Consider the following 19,161-nt stretch of genomic DNA (forward strand, 5'->3'; position numbering starts at 1 on the left):
TTGTGGTCTTCCTGGATCAAAAGTTGTAGATACTTTTGAACTTGGCCACTGAATGAATGGAGATTGTCCCAGTTGAAAGGGCTGCATGGTAGAAAAAACAAAAAGGGGATGGTGTTTGAATTTAGAAAGATCTGAGTTCAATTCCTGCTTGAGAACGTCACTTATCCTCTCTGAATCCATAAAAGGGGTAATAATAAAGCCTTATTTATAGGACTAAGGGACAGACTGAATTATCTATCTATCATCTATCTATCTAATTTTATAAATCCTTGGCATATTTGCAGGAAAAATTGTTTTATTTCGAGTTCCAGTAGAATCCTTATGATGCTCAGAAAATTATGCAAGTATTTAGCCAAGAACTGAGGCAAAACACCAATAGTAGTGTAGACTTTCTCAGAGCTTGCTGGGTTCAGAATGTGTGACGGTTTAAACGAAATGTATTTAAAATGATAGAATTCATTTGCAGGAGTCACAGCTTTTCTTTTATAGAGTAGCAGCCTTTTACATGTTTTTTTTTTAAGATACTGTAATTAAATAGCACATTTAATTTCTAATAATGCCACCAGACAGAAAGCATAAGCCCACCGAAATGCCATGTGCAGAGTCCCGTAGCCTACTGAGGCACAGCCTGACTGAAGGACTCTGTACCTGTCCACCCCAGTTTACATAGGTGATGCCAGCTGTGCCCAGCCACCTCTGTTGGTTGGCTTTGCAAATCTGCGTGTTTGTGCTTTTTCCCTCTCGGGAGCCTGAAGAGGGAGGGGAAGGATAAGAAAAAAGATTTAAAGATCAGGAAGGAAACAATTACAGCGATGATTGTGATTTAGGTCTGTTTTGCCTAGAAGAGGCCTTGGACATACCAAGCTTCAAACCCATCTCTGCTTTGACCTTAACTCTTCTTATTTTTATTTTTATTTTTTTAACGTTTATTTATTTTTGAGACAGAGAGAGACAGAGCATGAACGAGGGAGGGTCAGAGAGAGAGGGAGACACAGAACCTGAAACAGGCTCCAGGATCTGAGCTGTCAGCGCACAGCCCAACGCGGGACTCAAACTCACGGACCGCGAGATCATAACCTGAGCCGAAGTCGGCCGCTTAACCGACTGAGCCACCCAGGTGCCCCAAGACCTTAACTCTTTTTAGGTCTCGTTTTATTCTCTTGCTGCTACCCAGTCCTTTCCGCCCATCACTGTATGGGCAGTATGATTTTTACGGAGTTCAAATTGCCAAGCTGCCCCCCTTGCTTAAAAAGCTTTCACCTTTGGAAGTGAGAGCTGTGGATCTTGTCCCTTGAAAAACCCATATGCATATAAACGTTGGCATAGATTCTAGGTTAGGAACCTCTGGACCATGAGATACAGTCTGAACTCTATTACTAAGATGGTGCCTCCTGCCTACATTACAACTTTCACCCATTACTGCTATGATTTCACCTTGCTTAGCAATCACACTGAATTACACAACATTTAAGAGTGTGACGTCTGGCCTCGGATTCTGGCTCTATCACTGACAGGTGACAACAGGTGTGTTATCTAACCTGTGTTTCAGATTGCCCATCTCCAAAATGGGAATGATAGTAGGATCTCCTTCATAAGGGGGTTTTGAAGATTAAATGAATGAATACATAAAAAAGCACTTATGGTCATACCTGGCACATAATACACATGGAATAAGGATTAGCTACTTTTTAAGGATTAGCTATTTTTATTAGCTGTACGGTTTCACGCATTTGCACATATTATTCCCTCTATCTAGGATGCCTGTCCACTTGCCAATGCCGGCTTCCTTTCACCGATTCTACTTGAGTTTTCAGGATGTATTCAAGCTCACCACCCTCGTGAGAACTTCCATGGTTTTCTGATAATGCGCTCTTGCACGTCACTCTGTTACTCGGTGTTGCTGTGTACTGAGTTTGTAATTTCCACTTATACGCCCATTTGCACATATGCTCCGTAAGGTTAGCAGCTACGTCCCTCTTGTTTACTAGGCCCTGGCTTTCACAACTGTACCTGGCATATGGTAGGCTCCCACTAAGCACTTGTGGAATGAATGGATGAATGAATGAATGAATGAATGAATGAATGCTTTCTCTTTCAGGGAGAGAAAGGCTCATGTGTCTTGAACACAGGTTTGTGAATCTTCAAAGACCTATTGCCAGCGCGGGGCTTGGCACGTGCACAAAACCGCTTTCTGAGTTGATCTGAGATCCAATCAACTTAGATTCAATGAAATATGTTTAGCATTGATTGCATGATCATTACCTTTTGAGGATTTTTTCGACTTAAGAACAATGATCAAATATAAAATAAATAAATATTAAAAAAGAGATGAGCTTTATTTATTAAAAAGTCTTAAGTTAAAGCTTTCCTCAAAATATGCTCAGATGTTTGGGGACCAAACAAGACGAAAATCTCCGAAGCCAGAGAACTTGCTAAGACCTGTCCTCCCACGACCCTTCCAGCAACAACCCCCGCTCAGCCATCCTCTGCACACACCCTGTCTCACCACACGATACATACAAGAACAACACGGACACAACTCCTCTCCATCTTGGCTGATAAACATTCATCAAAGAACACAAACTTCTCAATAGGGAAGGGAACAGAAAAAAGAAATGAAAAACAAAGAGGAAGAGTAGTTTGGTTCAGTAACGTATTTTTTTAAGCACATGAGGCCAAATCACTGAAATCCTGAAACCGAAGATGAAATGGAGCTCCGCAGCTAACCAGAGTTCTGTTCCTTCAAAGCTTATGCCTTTACGGAAACTCTGCTCTACAGAGGTCAACATCTAATGTGCAAGAGATATAGTTAGACAGCACAAATTAACTCCTTAAGTATCATCGCAACTCCACATCGGTCTTTGGGAGTTCATACGTTAAGGAGCTCTTAAAAAACAAAAACAAAAACAGAAACTCAATAATAACTCCACAGTCCTGACAGTTTATAATGCATATACAGTTGGTTCACCTGCATCCTTTTGATTCTCTATTTGAAAGAGAGAGCACAACAAGGAGAGAAGAGAGAGAGAAACAAGAACACATATGCAGGATTAATGAGCAAATGGACCAAAATGCCCCCCACTTGTGTGTGATACATGATATTGGAAGGAAAAGGTTGCCCTTGGGTTCCCACCGCCCCGAAGTGTGGGGGCCAGCAAAAAAAGGCTCCTTCACAGAGGTGGAAAATGCTGCACAAATAGAAAATTAGTAAAATTAAGTTTAATGTGAAATCAAGCTATGAAACATACACGAACTCTCCAAGTGACAATTAAGTCAAATGTTCTAGCCAGAGCTTAGAGGACAGGGACAAGTCAAAATCTCCCGAGAGAATAAGGAAAAGCTTCCCAGCTTGAGAGAGAACAGACAGGAGGCATACAAGATCTAATTTTTACACAGGATGGACCACCTTGTGTGATCTTATACCCGTAATAGTTTCACATCTTCAACATGGAAAGGAAGGCATGATTTTGCCTCAGCTATCCCTTTTCTGACACCTAACGCATTGTTCCCGGCCTAGCGGCTACCTTTTGATTGTGTACCAGTGACAAGCACTTTACAAATTGGGGTTACACACAAGCAAAGTAAAAATGCATTCAGGTCACAGACAGAGAATAACTGAAAAACTTACGGACAAATCTGAGTTTATCACAAACAAATGGCTTAATTGTCTAACCTGTTTGAGGCTGATAAAAAGTGACTGAACTTCTCACACTGGGTTTCACAGACAGAATCAACAGACAAGCCAATGCTAAAAAACTTGAAGCAAGGAGAGTGAGTTGGTTTGGATCTGGATTTTCTTGAAATAATGAAAACGGAAAGAGTGAAGACAGCATGGCGAGGAGGCGGTAGGTACTCACGAATGGTTAAATCCATCACTTGGGAGGCCAAGCAGAAGACAGGATGCTCATACATTTCTCTCTTTTTCCCTATAAAAGAGGATTTGGGCATGCAAGAGGCTTAGGTCAGAGGTAAAGAGGTTAAAGGTCATAGGTTAGAGGAATACGTTACATTAGCTCAAAGGAAAATAGCCACAGAGTATTTTGGGATAAACACGGGATAAAAGAAAAAAGGAGTTTCAAAATTGGAGATCTACTGGATTAACCATTCAGCATGCCGTGAGTCACGAGAGAGATTGTGACCATGATTTTACACGTCTCTTTAGAATTGTTGGCAAGAGTACAATGACCAAAAACATCATGAGTAAAGGGAAACAGAATTTCATTGATTTAAGGCTCCAAGATACTAAGGATTTCAGACTTTAGTATCTAAGGCTCTTGAGGTATTTCTTCATAAACATAGTCTCCAGCGATATCACTATAACTTCATTCCCAAATTCTCAGGGGACTAAGCTGTGACTCAAATGTAAAAACGTAAGATTTCTTTTCTGAGCATAGGATCAGAACCTCGTAAAAGAAAGTTGTTTGGTAGTAGCATCTCCAAAGCTGCAATGTCTCAACCTACGGTGGACTATGTTCATGAAAGAAAACCTGATACATGCAGCCAGAGGATGTTGGGTTGTCTGAATTAACAATCCCAGCATGCTTTGAAATTGGTGTCACAGCCACTTTTGCAGAGGTAATGTCAAAAAGTGGCTGAGCCAATCACGGACAAGGAAGGAGAGAAGCGGAAGAGAGCAGGTAGTGTGGAATGAGGTACTTCTCTGAAAAGAGAGTTGGAAAAAAAAGATTGGTTTCTTCAAAGAATCCCCAGACCTAAAAGTCACAGTGCAAAAGATAATTAACACAACCAAGAAGAATTGAGGCACAAAAGGAAATTACAGATCAGCTGATCTACTTTGGAAATGAATGCATTTTTACTTACAGATCTTAAAGTTTGTTTTTGGATATATTTATCTGAAAGAAGAGAGCAGATCTTACCGAAAGACTAGTAATAACTAGACCAAGGCCTACGAGGCAGCAGCCATGGCGACCGGACGTTTCTTGATCCCATCCCATCTCTGGCCTTGCCTAGAATTATTAGGTACCTGGTTGACTTTACCAAATACAACCAATCATTATGTCCTGGGAAGGTAAATGCTAGAACAATTATTTGCTAATATAGCCCTTTAATGATCTTCTTGTTCCTCTATTTTTGTCACTCATTACCAAGTCAAGAGTTGATAAACATCCTTTTAGTGCCCAATTCTTAAGTGTTTCTCCCTGGGTGCATAGCAATGAATTCATTACCACTGGTACACAATTTGCATTGTCAGACAGACAAAATTGAGAGAGGGAGGACATGTAATGTACAGAACACTGCGGTTTGACATGACCTTAACCTAATTCTCTAAGGAAACAAGGACTTCGGCAGGGTAAGTGATAGGGTTTTGGTGGTTGATTAGGTCTTTTTTTTTTCCCCCCAGTCAAGTCCTGAAGGCAGACAATGGGCATTTGCTGGTTTTAGTCAGGTGTTTCACATGTGAGAGAACATCAGATTCCAGAATGCGGACACACTGAGTTTTGCACACAGAACTTCCACATTTATACACTTACACCACTGGTCAAGTTGGGTGTGGTTTTCAAATCACCCTATAGCAGCCAACAGGGTAACAATGAAAAGTGATTAATACCTTTGCAAATGAATAGGTCCCAAAGAACCATATCTTCTCAAGTAGAGTTTACTCAAAGTGCCTTTTGGGTGATTACTTGGTCATCAGTGCCTGCTTCCCTAAAACTTGAGAGGGCAGTGGTAACAACCATCCTAGGTCTGGAGCAACAAGAAGGAATGAGATCTAAAGCAAACCAGGAGCCATCAGAGACAGCTGGACACCAACCTGCCATCAGGTTTGAAAATGTTACCCAAAGACAAGATATTCTCAAGGGGCAAGAAAGAGTAAGCAAAAATCTTGATGTTGTTTTGTTCAATGCTCGTTTTACCTCCAAGGCTGTCAACAATGGACAACAAAGTGCTTTGTTTTCCTCTATTTAAAGAAGGTAGCAGTCCCACAGAACCTCTTCTTAGGAAAACATTACTCACAGAGCAAAGTTAATGCCGACACAGACTCTCAAAAGGACCTTCGTTATCTGATAACATCCTATATTCATATTCTTCCCCTCAAAAGACTGCTGCCTGAGCCCCTGTTCTTAATTCATTTATTTGGCCGCAGCCAAGGAAGCTTTCATACTTCAAGTGCTTTCAGGTTTCAATTTAACATATTCAGATGGACCACTGTTTTCTGGTGCCCATTAGAAAAGACAGACTCTTCCCCAGGGAGGCATACCAAAATTTAAAGAAGTAACTGGGGGCAGAAGGGAGCCTTACCTTCGATTTTAGCATATTCTGAGAGCCGGGAGTAGTTGACTAAAGCAGCCTGCTCTAGACATTTCCGGATGACTGTTTTTACCTCCTCTTGTGGTACGGGGGTAACAATATCTTTCATCAAAACCTTTAGGTGGGAAAATAAAAGATTATTAAGATGGTTCAATCAAATGTGTTACTCATTTATGTTTCTTAAAGAGCTCAAGTTTAAAACGAGCTGTGAATGTCTCCTTGTGACTTAATACTGATTGAGAGCCATCGCTTAACAGAACACACAGAGTTGTAATGCACAGTTAGGATGGCAAAACCCATCTATGAATCAAGGAAGGGCCAGGAACATATCTTCAATATATGCTAACTATTTGGGAGTCTGGAGATAAAATATATAGAATTTTGGCAATTTCCCCACGTTTATTCTGGTATTTGATGAATGGTAAGTGAAGCCTTGAAAAATGACAAACTAGGTCATTCAGCCATAATATTTCATTACAATCATGTTCATGTCTATATATATGTAATCTGTCTTTTACTTCCATTCTTACCCTTTCCAAGAGTGATAGAGTAGCTTTTAAAGCCCCTTCAGGTCGACCGAATGGAAAGCAATACCTAAAAAACAGAGAACATTCTTCAGGTTGCCCAAATACATTACATTTCAGCATGAAGTATGCTGCAATTTGATTCCTATAGCAACTCTTTCTGAGGAACAGAAAATGCTTTTTATTTTGTCACGTTGTGTTATGTTAATCTGAATTCACACCATATATGTGTGTATATAATGTATATATGTGTATGTGTGAATAATGACTAAAGAGGGACTCTGCAAGTGTCTGAAGCAGAAAAGAATATTTAGAGTGATGGCATAAGGCTCTGTTTAGATTTCTATTGTTAAGGAAAACCATTTGTTAGCTCACATGTGACCTTATATATTCTTATAGAGACCAGGAGTAAAAAAAAAAAAAATTAGTTAAGACAGGCTAAAATCCTAACATATTTACTCAAATCTCCAAAGGCTTTACTAGAGGAAATGAAGGAGTGTATTTTGAGCAAATTCATGCTTTTGCTAGATGTACTTCTTTGACTGCAGTTTTTAATTGTCATGGGGTCTTTTGTTACTGGCAATACATCTTGCATATAGCGAATAATCAATAAAAATTTATCCCAGAGGATTTTGATGGCACAGAAAGAGCTAGGTCCTGTACTCCTAAGAGTTCCATTGACTATTTGGGGCTGTCACAGGCCTTTTGAGCCACTGTTCCTCATGGTACCAAGGGACCAGCAGAGGCTACTTAAATTCAAACTATCTCCTAGGCGTGTGTCCAGCTGAGTGGTCTGGGGCAAGTTCCTTAACTCTCTCAGATTTGGTTTACTTTTTATTTGAGACTGTGACAGCGACCTTACAAAGTTGCTCTGGGAATAAAAAATCGAGTTAATGCCTAACCAGCCGTGAGTCCTGTATCTTGACCCCTAGGAAATGTTTAAGAAAAAGGATCAGTTTATTATTATAAATGTTCTTACTATTTTTGAGTTACTATCTCAGGATCTCTAGTCTACAAGCACCAGTGCAGTGATAGAAATGTCTAATTTGCTGCAAGGCAGAAGCGGGCTATGTGGTGCAAGGCTGGACTTGGACCTGCTCGCTGTGTCAAGGGCGCGGGGTAGAGTCAATCTGCCAAGGCAGATCTAAGTTTCCTTCTTTCCCTTAGTAGACGGCTAGCCCTGTTTCTGAGGTAAGAGAGAAGGTGGACACTCTCATATGGATCCCACTGCCTTCCTTCCCTGTTCATGTGATCTGATTCACAGGAGTTTTCACGGGTTTAGGAACCTTGTAGAAATTTCACATTCAGCTTCTTAACAGAGATGTAAAAAATGGATTGATGACCAGGGTCAGCTTGCAAAAGGAGGGCTCTGTTCTTTTAGTGGAAGTACAATGAGCTGAAGATGTCAAAGTCTCCTGGCTATTGCGGAACACTGTCCTATTGGTTTCATTTCCATTCAGTTACCCTTTTTTGTTTTCTTAGAGGGATGGAGAGCACAAGGGAGTGGGGGACAGGTGCAGAGGAAGAGAGAGAGAGAGAGAGAGAGAGAGAGAGAACGAACCCCAAGCAGGCTCCATGTTCCTGACATGGGGCTCGATCCCACAACCCTGGGATCATGACCTGAGCCGAAACCAAGAGTCAGATGCTCAACTGAGCCACCCAGCTGCCCCTCAATTCAGTTATTTCTAAATATCCAACGTGTCACTGACAGGTTAACAGTTTTAGAAAGTCAAGCCCTTTATTTGCCCCACCCCAGTCTCACCCTCTTAATTAACCCCTCGACCCCAGATCCTTACCTAAAATGTGTAATCTGATTTTCCAACAGAACTCGGAGTCTCTCTTTGATTTCTTCAAAACGTTCCTTCTCTTCAACAGTCACAGTTCCGATTCCATCAGGCCTGAAAGAAGACATGTCATGAAGTGACGGGAACCTCATACACTGACATCGTCAAATCACATCTCTAGCAGGAGGAAACTGTCCACTTCAGAAGAACAATTACAATGATCGATGTGACCTTAGGAGAAGTCCTGCTTTTCAGAGGTGGCTACTAACGGGCATGGGGTATGCTGGGGTTATCTTTTGGAGACATTTGTAGTACTGTCGCTCATTTATTGTGAAGTGGTAAAATGTATAAACTGGTGGCCAGAAAGTCCAGTTTCTAGACCTTTTGTTTGGCTCATAGCTTCTTAAGATTTTTGAACTATTTGCCAGCATTTTTTTAAAGTTTGTTCGCTTGTTTGTTTATTTAGAGTGTGGGAGGGGGGAGAGAGAGAGAGCATGCGCACGCGAGAGAGCGAGAATCCCAAGCAGGCTCTATTTGCCAGCATTTTTAAAAGTGTATTTATTTACTTAGAGTATGGGAGAGGAGCAGAGAGAGAGAGAGAGAGAGAGGATCCCATACAGATTCTATTTGCCAGCATGTTTTAAAGTTTATTTATTTATATGGAGTATGGGAGAGGGGGAGAGAGAGAGAGAGGGAGAGAAGAGAGAGAGAGAGAGAATCCCAAGCAGACTGCACATGGTCAGCACAGAGCCCGATGCGGGGCTCAAACCCATGAACCATGAGATCATGACCTGAGCCGAAGTTGGACACTTAACCGACTGAGCCACCCAGGTGCCCCAATTTGCCAACAATTTTTAAAGTTAGGAAAGTTCTACAACACAATTCTTTTGAAAATTTGGAACAACTGGCATTAACTGGTGAGTAACAAGTAATAGCTTTTTAACAGGGGCAGGCAGTTAACTGTCCACATCTCTCAATTGTATTAAATATCTCTCTTGTAGGCACTTAGGTTTGGGACTCCTGAATTACGCACACAAACTTCTAGAAAAAACAGGTGCCTTGTAAATATCTGTCGTTTTTGGTGTTAAATGTTCCTAAGTGACTCAATATCTAGCTTATATTACAGATGTTCAGATTCTCTTAAGCACTAATGTATTAACTGAAGAACAAATTATAAGACATTGGGGAAAGTGAAAGACATTGATGAAAGAAATTAAAGAAGACACAAATAAGTGGAAAGATATCCTATATTCATGGATTGGAAAAATTAGTATTGTTAAAATGTCCAAACTACCCCAAGCCATCTACAGATTTAACGCAATCCCTATCAAAATTCCAATGGCATTTTTTTTACAAAAATAGAAAAAAAAAAAAAACAATCCTAAAGTGTGTATGGAACCACAAAAGACCCAAAGAGCCAAAATAATCCTAATAAAGAACAAAGTTGGAGACGTCGCAATTCCTGACTTAAAAGTTTATTACAAAGCTTTAATAATCAAAACAATATGGTACTGGCATGAAAACAGATGCACAGACCAAGAGAACAGAGCTGAGAACCCAGAAGTAATCCCTGCATGTATGGCCAACTGATATTTTAGACAGGGGAGCCAAAGATGAACAATGGGAAAGAATAGTCTCTTCAATGAATGATGTTGGGGAAAACTGGATATTCACATGCAAAAGAATGATACTGGACTCCTATGTTGCACCACTCACAAAATTAACTCGAAATGGATTAAAGACTTAACTATAAGACTTGAACCCATAGAAATCCTAGAAGAAAGCATAGGGAAAAAGCTCTCTGACATTGGCCTTGGCAACAATTTTTTTGGATATGACACTAAAAGTAGAAGCAACAAAAGCAAAAATAGACAAGTGGGGCTACATTAAACTAAAAAATTTCTGCACAGCAAAATATAAATATAACCTATGGAATGGAAGGATATCTATCTGATAATAGACAACAGAAATATAAAAGTCATAAAATTCTATAGAAAAAAACCAAATCATTCAATTAAAAAATGGGCAGAGGACTTGAATAGACAAATGGACTTGAACAGTCTTCCAAAGGAGACATACAAATGGTCAAAAGATACATAAAAACATCACTCGTCATCAGGGAGATGCAAATCAAAATCACAATGCGGTATCACCTCACAATGGCTAGTATTGAAAAGACAGCAAGTGTTGGCAAGGATGTGGAGAAAAGGGAGCCCTTATGCACTGTTGGTGGGAATGTAAACTGGTGTGGCCACGGTGGAAAACAGTATTGAGGTTCCTCAAAAAATTAAAAATAGTACTATCACATGATTTGGTAATTCCACATCTGGGTATATACCTGAAGGAAAGGAAATTACTTTCTTGAAGACACATCTGCACCCCCGTGTTCATTGCAACATTATTCACAACAGCCAAGATATGGAAACAACCCAAGCGTCCACTGATGGATGAATGGATAAAGGAATTCATGGATAAATATATATATGATGGAATTATTTTTATATGATGGAATATTATTCAGCCATAAAAGAAAGGAAATCCTACCTTTTGAGATGACATGGATGGAACTTGAAGGCACTACGCTAAGTGAAATAAGTCAGACAGAGAAAGACAGAAACTTCAAGCTCTCACTTACATGTCTAATCTGAAAAAGTTGTACTCATAAGAATACAGAATAGAATGGTAGTTGCCAGAGCCCAAGGGCTGGCAGAAACAGGGAGCTGTTAACTAAAGGGTACAAACTCCCAGCTATAACATGAGTAATGGTACTGTATTTATATACTTGAAAGTTGTTAAGAGAGGAGATCTTAAATGTTATCGCCCACACTAAAAAATGATAATTATGTGAGGGGATGTAGGTGTTAATTAACCTTGTCATAATAGTGATTTCACTATATATACACACACACACACACACACACACACATATACACATATATATACACACACATACACACACACACACACATATATATATGATCAACACATTAGATACCTTAAACTTACACAGGTTACATGTTAATATCTCAATAAAGCTGGGAGAAAAGAGAACAAACCACATATGATGCATTTCCATGCTAGTGAACTACTGGTCATTTCTTTTTTTTTTTTTTAATTTTTTTTTTAACGTTTATTTACTTTTGAGACAGAGAGAGACAGAGGATGAACAGGGGAGGGTCAGAGAGATAGAGGGAGACACAGAATCTGAAACAGGCTCCAGGCTCTGAGCTGTCAGCACAGAGGCCGACACGGGGCTCGAACTCACGAGCCGTGAGATCATGACCTGAGCCGAAGTCGGACGCCCAACCGACTGAGCCACCCAGGCGCCCCACTACTGGTCATTTTAATAACAAGAAGGACCCTAGCAAATATAAGTACATTCCAGTTTAAACCCAGTATTCTCATATTTCTAAATCGCCATCAGGTTTCCACACATTTTTCCTATTTGCTTTGGACTGTTCAAGTTGAAAATACAAAAGGAAGCTGCATATTTATAGCCCAAATTTATCTGTGCCAAATTAGATGTGGGATAATCTGACCCATTCAAAGACTTCAGCTTCCCAGATCCCGTAGTGACTTGTTGTGACTACTGGCTGAGCCAGTTTGCAGATTGGCGTGTCACCATGAAACTTCTACTGGAACATTCTTCAGTTTACAAGTGGGAAGTCATCTTGAGACCAAACAAATGGTCTTATTTATAGGTCTTCTCAAGGATCCAGCATAAGTTGGGAAAATCCTGTATACTAGACCAGTCTGACTGCACAAAAGACTTGGCAAATGACAGCAATGTACCTCCTGTTAGGGGTTAATTGGTCAGCTTCCCTTCTTTATAAATACTAAAAATTCCCCACTTGGAAAAAAAAAAAGAAAGAAAGAAAGAACAAGAAAACTTCCCCTCCCCCCACATTATTAAAAACACCCCTTAACAGTAAAATTCTCTAAAATCCATTTCTTCACACTCCCCTGAACTGCCCTGAAGAAGGCCAAATGGTAAATATCAGGTAGGATGTTGGAATATGAATATGTCTTTATTTTCATGTTTTCTTTTTTTTTTTAATTTTTTTTAACGTTTATTTATTTTTGAGACAGAGAGAGACAGAGCATGAATGGGGGAGGGACAGAGAGAGAGGGAGACACAGAATTGGAAGCAGGCTCCAGGCTCTGAGCCATCAGCCCAGAGCCCGACGCAGGGCTCGAACTCACGGACCGCGAGATCGTGACCTGAGCTAAAGTCGGACGCTTAACCAACTGAGCCACCCAGGCGCCCCTATTTTCATGTTTTCTAGATAAATCCTAAATGTCAATTTACAAAGTTTATTTAAATTTTTTTTCAAGATTTTTTTTCAGTAATCTACACCCAATGTAGGGTGTGAACCTAAAACCCCAAGGTCAAGAGTCGTATGCTCTATTAACTGAGACAGTCAGGTGCCCCTATTTAAAATTTTTTACATATGAAATGTCCATATGTAAATCTGCCCATATGTGAATCTGTAGTTACATCTCAGGGTGAATTCATTGGCCTCCACAAAACATAGGTGATGCTTTTTGGTGTAGTAACTTCTTTTTTTTAATTTTTTTTTTTAACGTTTATTTATTTTTGGGACAGAGAGAGACAGAGCATGAACGGGGGAGGGGCAGAGAGAGAGGGAGACACAGAGTCGGAAACAGGCTCCAGGCTCTGAGCCATCAGCCCAGAGCCCGACGCGGGGCTCGAACTCACGGACCGCAAGATCGTGACCTGGCTGAAGTCGGAGGCCCAACCGACTGCGCCACCCAGGCGCCCCTGGTGTAGTAACTTCTTATGTTTATAATCTACAACTTTCTATAGCTGTGGTTTTTATATTTAGATTTTGTTTACACAAAATACAACTCGCTAATTCACTGAACACGTTTATCTGATTGGCATGTGCACATACTCGATTTGGGAAAGTGGGAGCCATTTTAAGCATTTTGTTTCTTAGCAGGGATTAGCCCAGAGATAAACGCTATTAAAATATAATTTACAAATCAGAAAGGGGCTTACAGATCACAGGAAAAAGCATGGAAATCATTTAACATGGGAAGCCCAGAGATGCATGTGGCTGTTTTTAGGAGATAAACCTTCCTGAAGAAAATCATTCCTCACTCAGCAAGACTTGTAAGGCAATTATTAGGCAATAAGAAAGTAACTTTTAGATTTGTGTTTGAGATGATAAAAACTAAGCATTGAGGGTGTGTCTGGCCTTCTCAGTTAATCCTCACTACAAAGGGTATTATTACAAACATAAAATTCAATTATGTTTCTTTCCCTTTTGTTCTGATGATTCACAGTTGTGATTATTTAAGGTATCAGCAGCTTCCAATTCCCTGACAACCTCCGACTACTTTCTCAACACTATTAATCTCACTATTCTAAAAAAGTAAATGACAAAAAGTTATTAATGTAGTCTTTTCTTAAATTTGCTTCTTGGGCCCTTGGGTGGCTCAGTCCATTAAGTGTCTGACTCTTGATTTTGGCTCAGGACATGATTTCACACTTTGTGAGATCCAGCCCTGTGTCGGGGGCTGTCAGCACAGAGCCTGCTTGAGATTCTCTCTCTCTCTCTCTCTCTCTCTCTGCCCCTTCCCCATTTGCACTCTCTCTCTCTCTTAAAATAAATCAACATAAAAAATTTGCTTCTTAATTGCCTATATCAGTGCAAATAGTTTTAACTTAAAATGAATGCAACTAAGTTTATGTCTGTAAGGTAAATAGTACAGAATTGACCAACAAAAATAGGTGATTTAAAAAGTCGTGATTTTGACATCGAATGCAAATTTCTTTGTAACTGCCAGAATTGCTCTGAAATGGTACTGGGGACAGACGATGTTATTTTACAAACTGAGGAAGAGACAGGCAGGAATAATACAATTTATTAAAGATCACAGGTGGTAACTCTATCAGTTGAAAAGTAAAAATATCCTTTTTTGTTTGTTTAATTTCACAGCATTTTTTAAAGTTTATTTATTTTGAGAGCAAGCTAGTGTGAGGGAGGGGCAGAGAAAGAGAGAGAGAGAGAGGGAGAGAGAGAGAGAGAGAGAGAGAGAGAGAGAGAGAGACTCCCAAGCAGGCTCCACACTGCCAGCTCAGAGCCCCAGGAAGGGCTCAAACTCACGGACCATGAGATCATGATCTGAGCCGAAATCAAGAGTTAGATGCTCAACTGACTGAGCCACCCAGGTGCCCTTCATATCATTATTTTTGAAAATTCTGTCAAGTACCAATTTCTTTTATGTTGTTCCCTGTAATTTGTCAATGGGAATTATACAGGCTTAGATTTCTATGGGTTTGGCTTATCACATCAGGGTCACCAGTTGTGGGTTTGGCTTATCACGTTGGGGTCACCAATTGCGGGTTCGGCTTTTGGCTTTGTCCAGCAAAGCCAAGGACAGCAGAAAGGGTTACTCAAGACTCCACAAGTCAAGAGAGGTGAGAGGGAGGCTAAGGGAAGTCTCCCCAAACTGCTCTCAAGCTCCCGTATTTATTAGGCATAAATTATAGGGAAAAAACATTGCACAATATGACAGTGGTACAGACCAGTAAGAAGTATAGAAACCATGCAAAACAACAAGGCCTTCCCAAGACTACACAAGTGCAGATGCCTAAACCAGGATGGAGGACAAGATAAGATATTCCATAGATAACATGGTCTAAGGAATTCATGAGCACAGTAGGGACCCAATCCCTAAACACACATTAACTAGACATTGGTCAGCTGTTTTCAGCATGGCCAGAATCCAGTGTAATGGGTTCCCTATAATCTCCTCAGCTAGGACATAGCTAATTTGATTTCTCACAAATTTCTTATTTTTTTATTTAAAAAGATTTTTTAGTATAATTTATTGTCAAATTGGTTTCCATACAACACCCAGTGCTCATCCCAACAAGTGCCCTCCTCAATGCCCATCACCCACTTTCCCCTCTGCCCCACCCAATTTCCCAGATTTCTATGGAGCTACTAACGGAAAATCCTGGCTCAATATTTTAGGGAACACTGTTTTCAGAGAAGCAGTAAAATACTTTGCCTAGAGTAGTGGTCCTCAAACCTGAGCATGCCTCAGATTACCTGGAGAATGGGGCTGAGAGTTTGTTTTCTAACAAGTTCTCTGATGCTGCTGGTCCAAGGAGCCCACTTCGAGAATCTCTGCTTTAGATCAAGAAAATATCTTGTGGGTGGCTCTTCCAGTGGTTGAAAGGGTAGGTTTGATTCAGGATTCCTCAATTCCTTTGGATTGGAGTCAATCTGGAACCAGAGATCTTCTCCAAGCAAGAGGGTCCACTTATAAAGCTACGATCCCTTCTGGAAGTGGTGTATGTGCTATTTCAAAGTGCCATCCCAGGCAGTGCTGGTTGCAAAATAAGTAGAGGAACTGTATTGGTGTCTCTCAGAAGCCCTGCTTGTGTGTGTGTGTGTGTGTGTGTGTGTGTGTGTGTGTGTGTGTGTGTTTCTTTTCTGGAAACATTTGGAGGTGATTCTATAATTGTCATAAAACTGGCTCTGCATGGTGTTCCTTTCTCCATACTTTTAACACTTAAGGAGTCACAAAGAATGAGAGAAGAGAGATAAAGCTGGATTTTAAATTCCAAACGAGCAAATCCCAGGCTGAGATGTGTCTTTACTCAGAACATGTGTTTAGGAACCCTGAATTTCCCATTCTTCTGTGTCCTGAAGGGTGCCTTTCCTGCCTTCTTGGTTTTTGGCTTCTTAGCACCCACAGTCACTTCTTAACACCTGAATGTCCTTCGGAAGAATGACCTTGCCCACACCGCGCATACCCTTGGGGGGAAGAGTAAACTGGGGTCCTGTTTCCTGCTGTTTATATACTGAGGGCCTTCCCACAAGCCAGTCCCCCCCTTTTATGGACACTGTGTGTCTAAGCTGGACTATGACCTAAGCTCAGTCAACTGGACACACTTTTCTGGAACCTTTATGTTGAGTAAATAACACAAAGATAGAAGAAACAGGTGGAATTGGCTCGCCCCAGCAGCTGTGCCCTGACCAGACAGACTGTCCTCACAGGTCAGTAGTTCTTAATCTTTGCCTATACTTTGGAACCATGTGACAGCTTTGACAGTCTCATCCTCAAACTCTGATTCAATTCATCTGCAGGGGGATGTAGACATCCCCAGGTTATCCTAATGTGCTGTCAAGGATTGAGAACTGCTTTTGTCCTGTTTCCTACCTTTCCGCAGCTTCCTTTTTTTTTTAATGTTTATTTATTTTTGAGTGCGAGTGGGGGAGGGGAGAGAGAGAGGGAGACACAGAATCCGAAGTAGGTTCCAGGCTCCGAGCGGTCAGCACAGAGCCCGACGCGGGGCTTGAACTCACGGACCGCGAGATCATGACCTGAGCCGAAGTCGGACGCTTCACCGACTGGGCCACCCAGGCGCCCCTCTGTAGCTTCCTTCCTTGACTCCAGTTTTCACCTCAAAAATGGAGAGGATCCAGACTTAGTTTTTATTACTTATACTGATGTGAGTTCATAAAGCACTATCTCCTTTTTCCTAGAAGGAGGGGATATGCACATCATATAGTAAAATCGTCCGATGCCTTTGAACCTAGCTTGAGAATCTCTCTCTCTCTCTCTCTCTCTCTCTCTCTCTCTCTCTCTCTCTCCCTCTCTCTCTCTCTCTCTCTCTCACACACACACACACACACACACACACACACACACAGCAACAAGGAAATGTGGTCCTGGGCCTCCGGGTCCACCTAACTGCACACTGGCTAACAACTCACTTCTAGTATATCATGACCCTGCAAACTTGAGACAAGGTGCAGGTCCAGTGCAGTCATTTTTGGAACCCCATGAGGGACAGGAAGCTGTCCCACCTGCAGGCCACCACTGCCACCAGAAGTAGGTCTCTCTGGCCACAACAGACTATATCACTTCTGACACAACGGGCATCTCCGGAATCCACCTTTCAAGTTTTCGGCAAACCATTTTCTCACTGTCCTTCACAAAGTTGACATTTTCGGCTGCACGACAGGAAAGATGTCACGTCGGCTGCTCTTCAAGTCCTTGTCACCGTGGTCAGTACCAGTTCTGTCACCTTCACTCTCCTCACACTCGCCCATCTTGAGCCATGTCACAAATAATAATTTATCTAGAGTTGTGTCTTTTTTTTTTTTTTTTGTCAGACTGAAACTACCACAACCCAGCCACCCGTCTTTCAAGTTACTAGTTACGCACATTGTTCTCCCTCTCCCCAAATGCTTCGGAGCTAGACCTTGTTAATGGATGACTTTTATAGGAGGGATCTCATATGATTAAGAACTAGGCTTTTCATGTGAAACGTTTTATTTTGAGATTTGAAATTAGGTGCGAAGAATCCAGTCAAAGAAATCAAGCGGCAATGTGTTTCGTGAAAGTGACCTCATCTCCTTGGATCGTTCAATTGTCCCCCCACACCCAGGTAAGCACACAGATTCCTAGCATCTTGTCACCCTGCTGGTACAGTTCTCCACATTGTGTTGAAAGCTCGGCCGCAAAACCCTTGTTTGGAAGCTGAGCTATCTTTTCAAGACGGTCAGAGGACTAGATTCATTCAAAGCTTACAGCGAGGGATGTGTTCTGGTATTGCATCTGTTTAGTGATCAAGTGTAGAACCCAGGTGTGAGAGAATATGTATGGGTTCAAAAGACAGAAGAGGGTCTGGTCCACTTCTCTGCATACAGCCAGCTTTAAGCTCCAATCACTACCAACAAGGGGTAAAACTCCAGCTGAAGTGGGAATATACTTTCTCTCCAAATGCAAATGTCCACATATGCTGGTGCAGGCACCGTAAACATGATATATTCTCTCTCTCCAAATGGATGCATGCCTGCAGACCGCATTATGGATCCCTGAAAATGTCCTTAAACAAGCATGATAACTGAATCCTACTTGCTACTAAATTGTTCCAGCCCAGAAACATGAGAGCTTAAAGGGCCAGAGGGGGACAGAGTATCTTAGATGGTTCTTGCAATGCTCCCTAAATAGAACATGTAGACCAAAACACTCTCTTAACCTCTCTCTCTTTTGAAACGGATTTCCCCTAGCAACTCTTTATCCTTACAACTTTTAGAATGATACCTTTGAATTTAATCCAAGAGCGGAATATTTTCTTTTGTCTCTTTCAAGAGACTAGTAACTACAAATTCAAGATAACACCAAAGCATTATCATCTCAAAAGAAGACATCCCTGCTTGCTCATCTGGATGGCTTGTATAATCTCTAGGTTAATTATACACTGTAATTAGGACTCTCACATCCAATAGTCACTGCTTCATTATGAAAGCCCAGCCTTTCCCTTTCCTCCCCTCTCCCTCCAGCCCAAGCCCCTTTTCTAATTATGCCCTGATGCCCTGGGGCTCAGACACGCTGCTAAAACAAATATATCAAAGTGTTTGTATCACAAAGACTAAGATAGGAAGCAGTAACAAGCAGTTTCTACAACCTTACAATAGAAGGCATTGAAGCTTCTTGAGGTTGGGTATTATTAATTTTTAAAAAAAAGGTTGGAGGGGGCAAAAATTTATCAGTGAGATCTTCTCTGACTTGTTTTCTGTTTTTCTAAATAT

The 19,161-nt window shown here is 41.1% G+C and overlaps 1 protein-coding gene across 11 annotated transcripts in view; it reads right to left on the bottom strand.

Moving 5' to 3' along the window:
- The window catches only part of CADPS (calcium dependent secretion activator), a 476,722-nt gene that overhangs the window by 111,817 nt on the left and 345,744 nt on the right, over window positions 1-19,161 (bottom strand). For 5 of the 11 annotated variants that reach the window (XM_030307153.1, XM_032592330.1, XM_030307158.1 and 2 more), the window contains exons 14-18: window positions 8,591-8,692; window positions 6,801-6,864; window positions 6,262-6,385; window positions 3,858-3,926; window positions 2,969-2,986 (exon numbers count right to left, since the gene is read on the bottom strand). In XM_030307153.1, coding sequence (XP_030163013.1) covers window positions 2,969-2,986; window positions 3,858-3,926; window positions 6,262-6,385; window positions 6,801-6,864; window positions 8,591-8,692 — 377 coding nt within the window. The remainder of the gene's footprint in view (window positions 1-2,968; window positions 2,987-3,857; window positions 3,927-6,261; window positions 6,386-6,800; window positions 6,865-8,590; window positions 8,693-19,161) is intronic. The other 6 variants (XM_030307156.1, XM_030307157.1, XM_030307155.1 and 3 more) reach the window with 2 other exon arrangements.

This window comes from Lynx canadensis, chromosome A2, assembly GCF_007474595.2.
Source record: "Lynx canadensis isolate LIC74 chromosome A2, mLynCan4.pri.v2, whole genome shotgun sequence".
NCBI lineage: Eukaryota > Metazoa > Chordata > Mammalia > Carnivora > Felidae > Lynx > Lynx canadensis.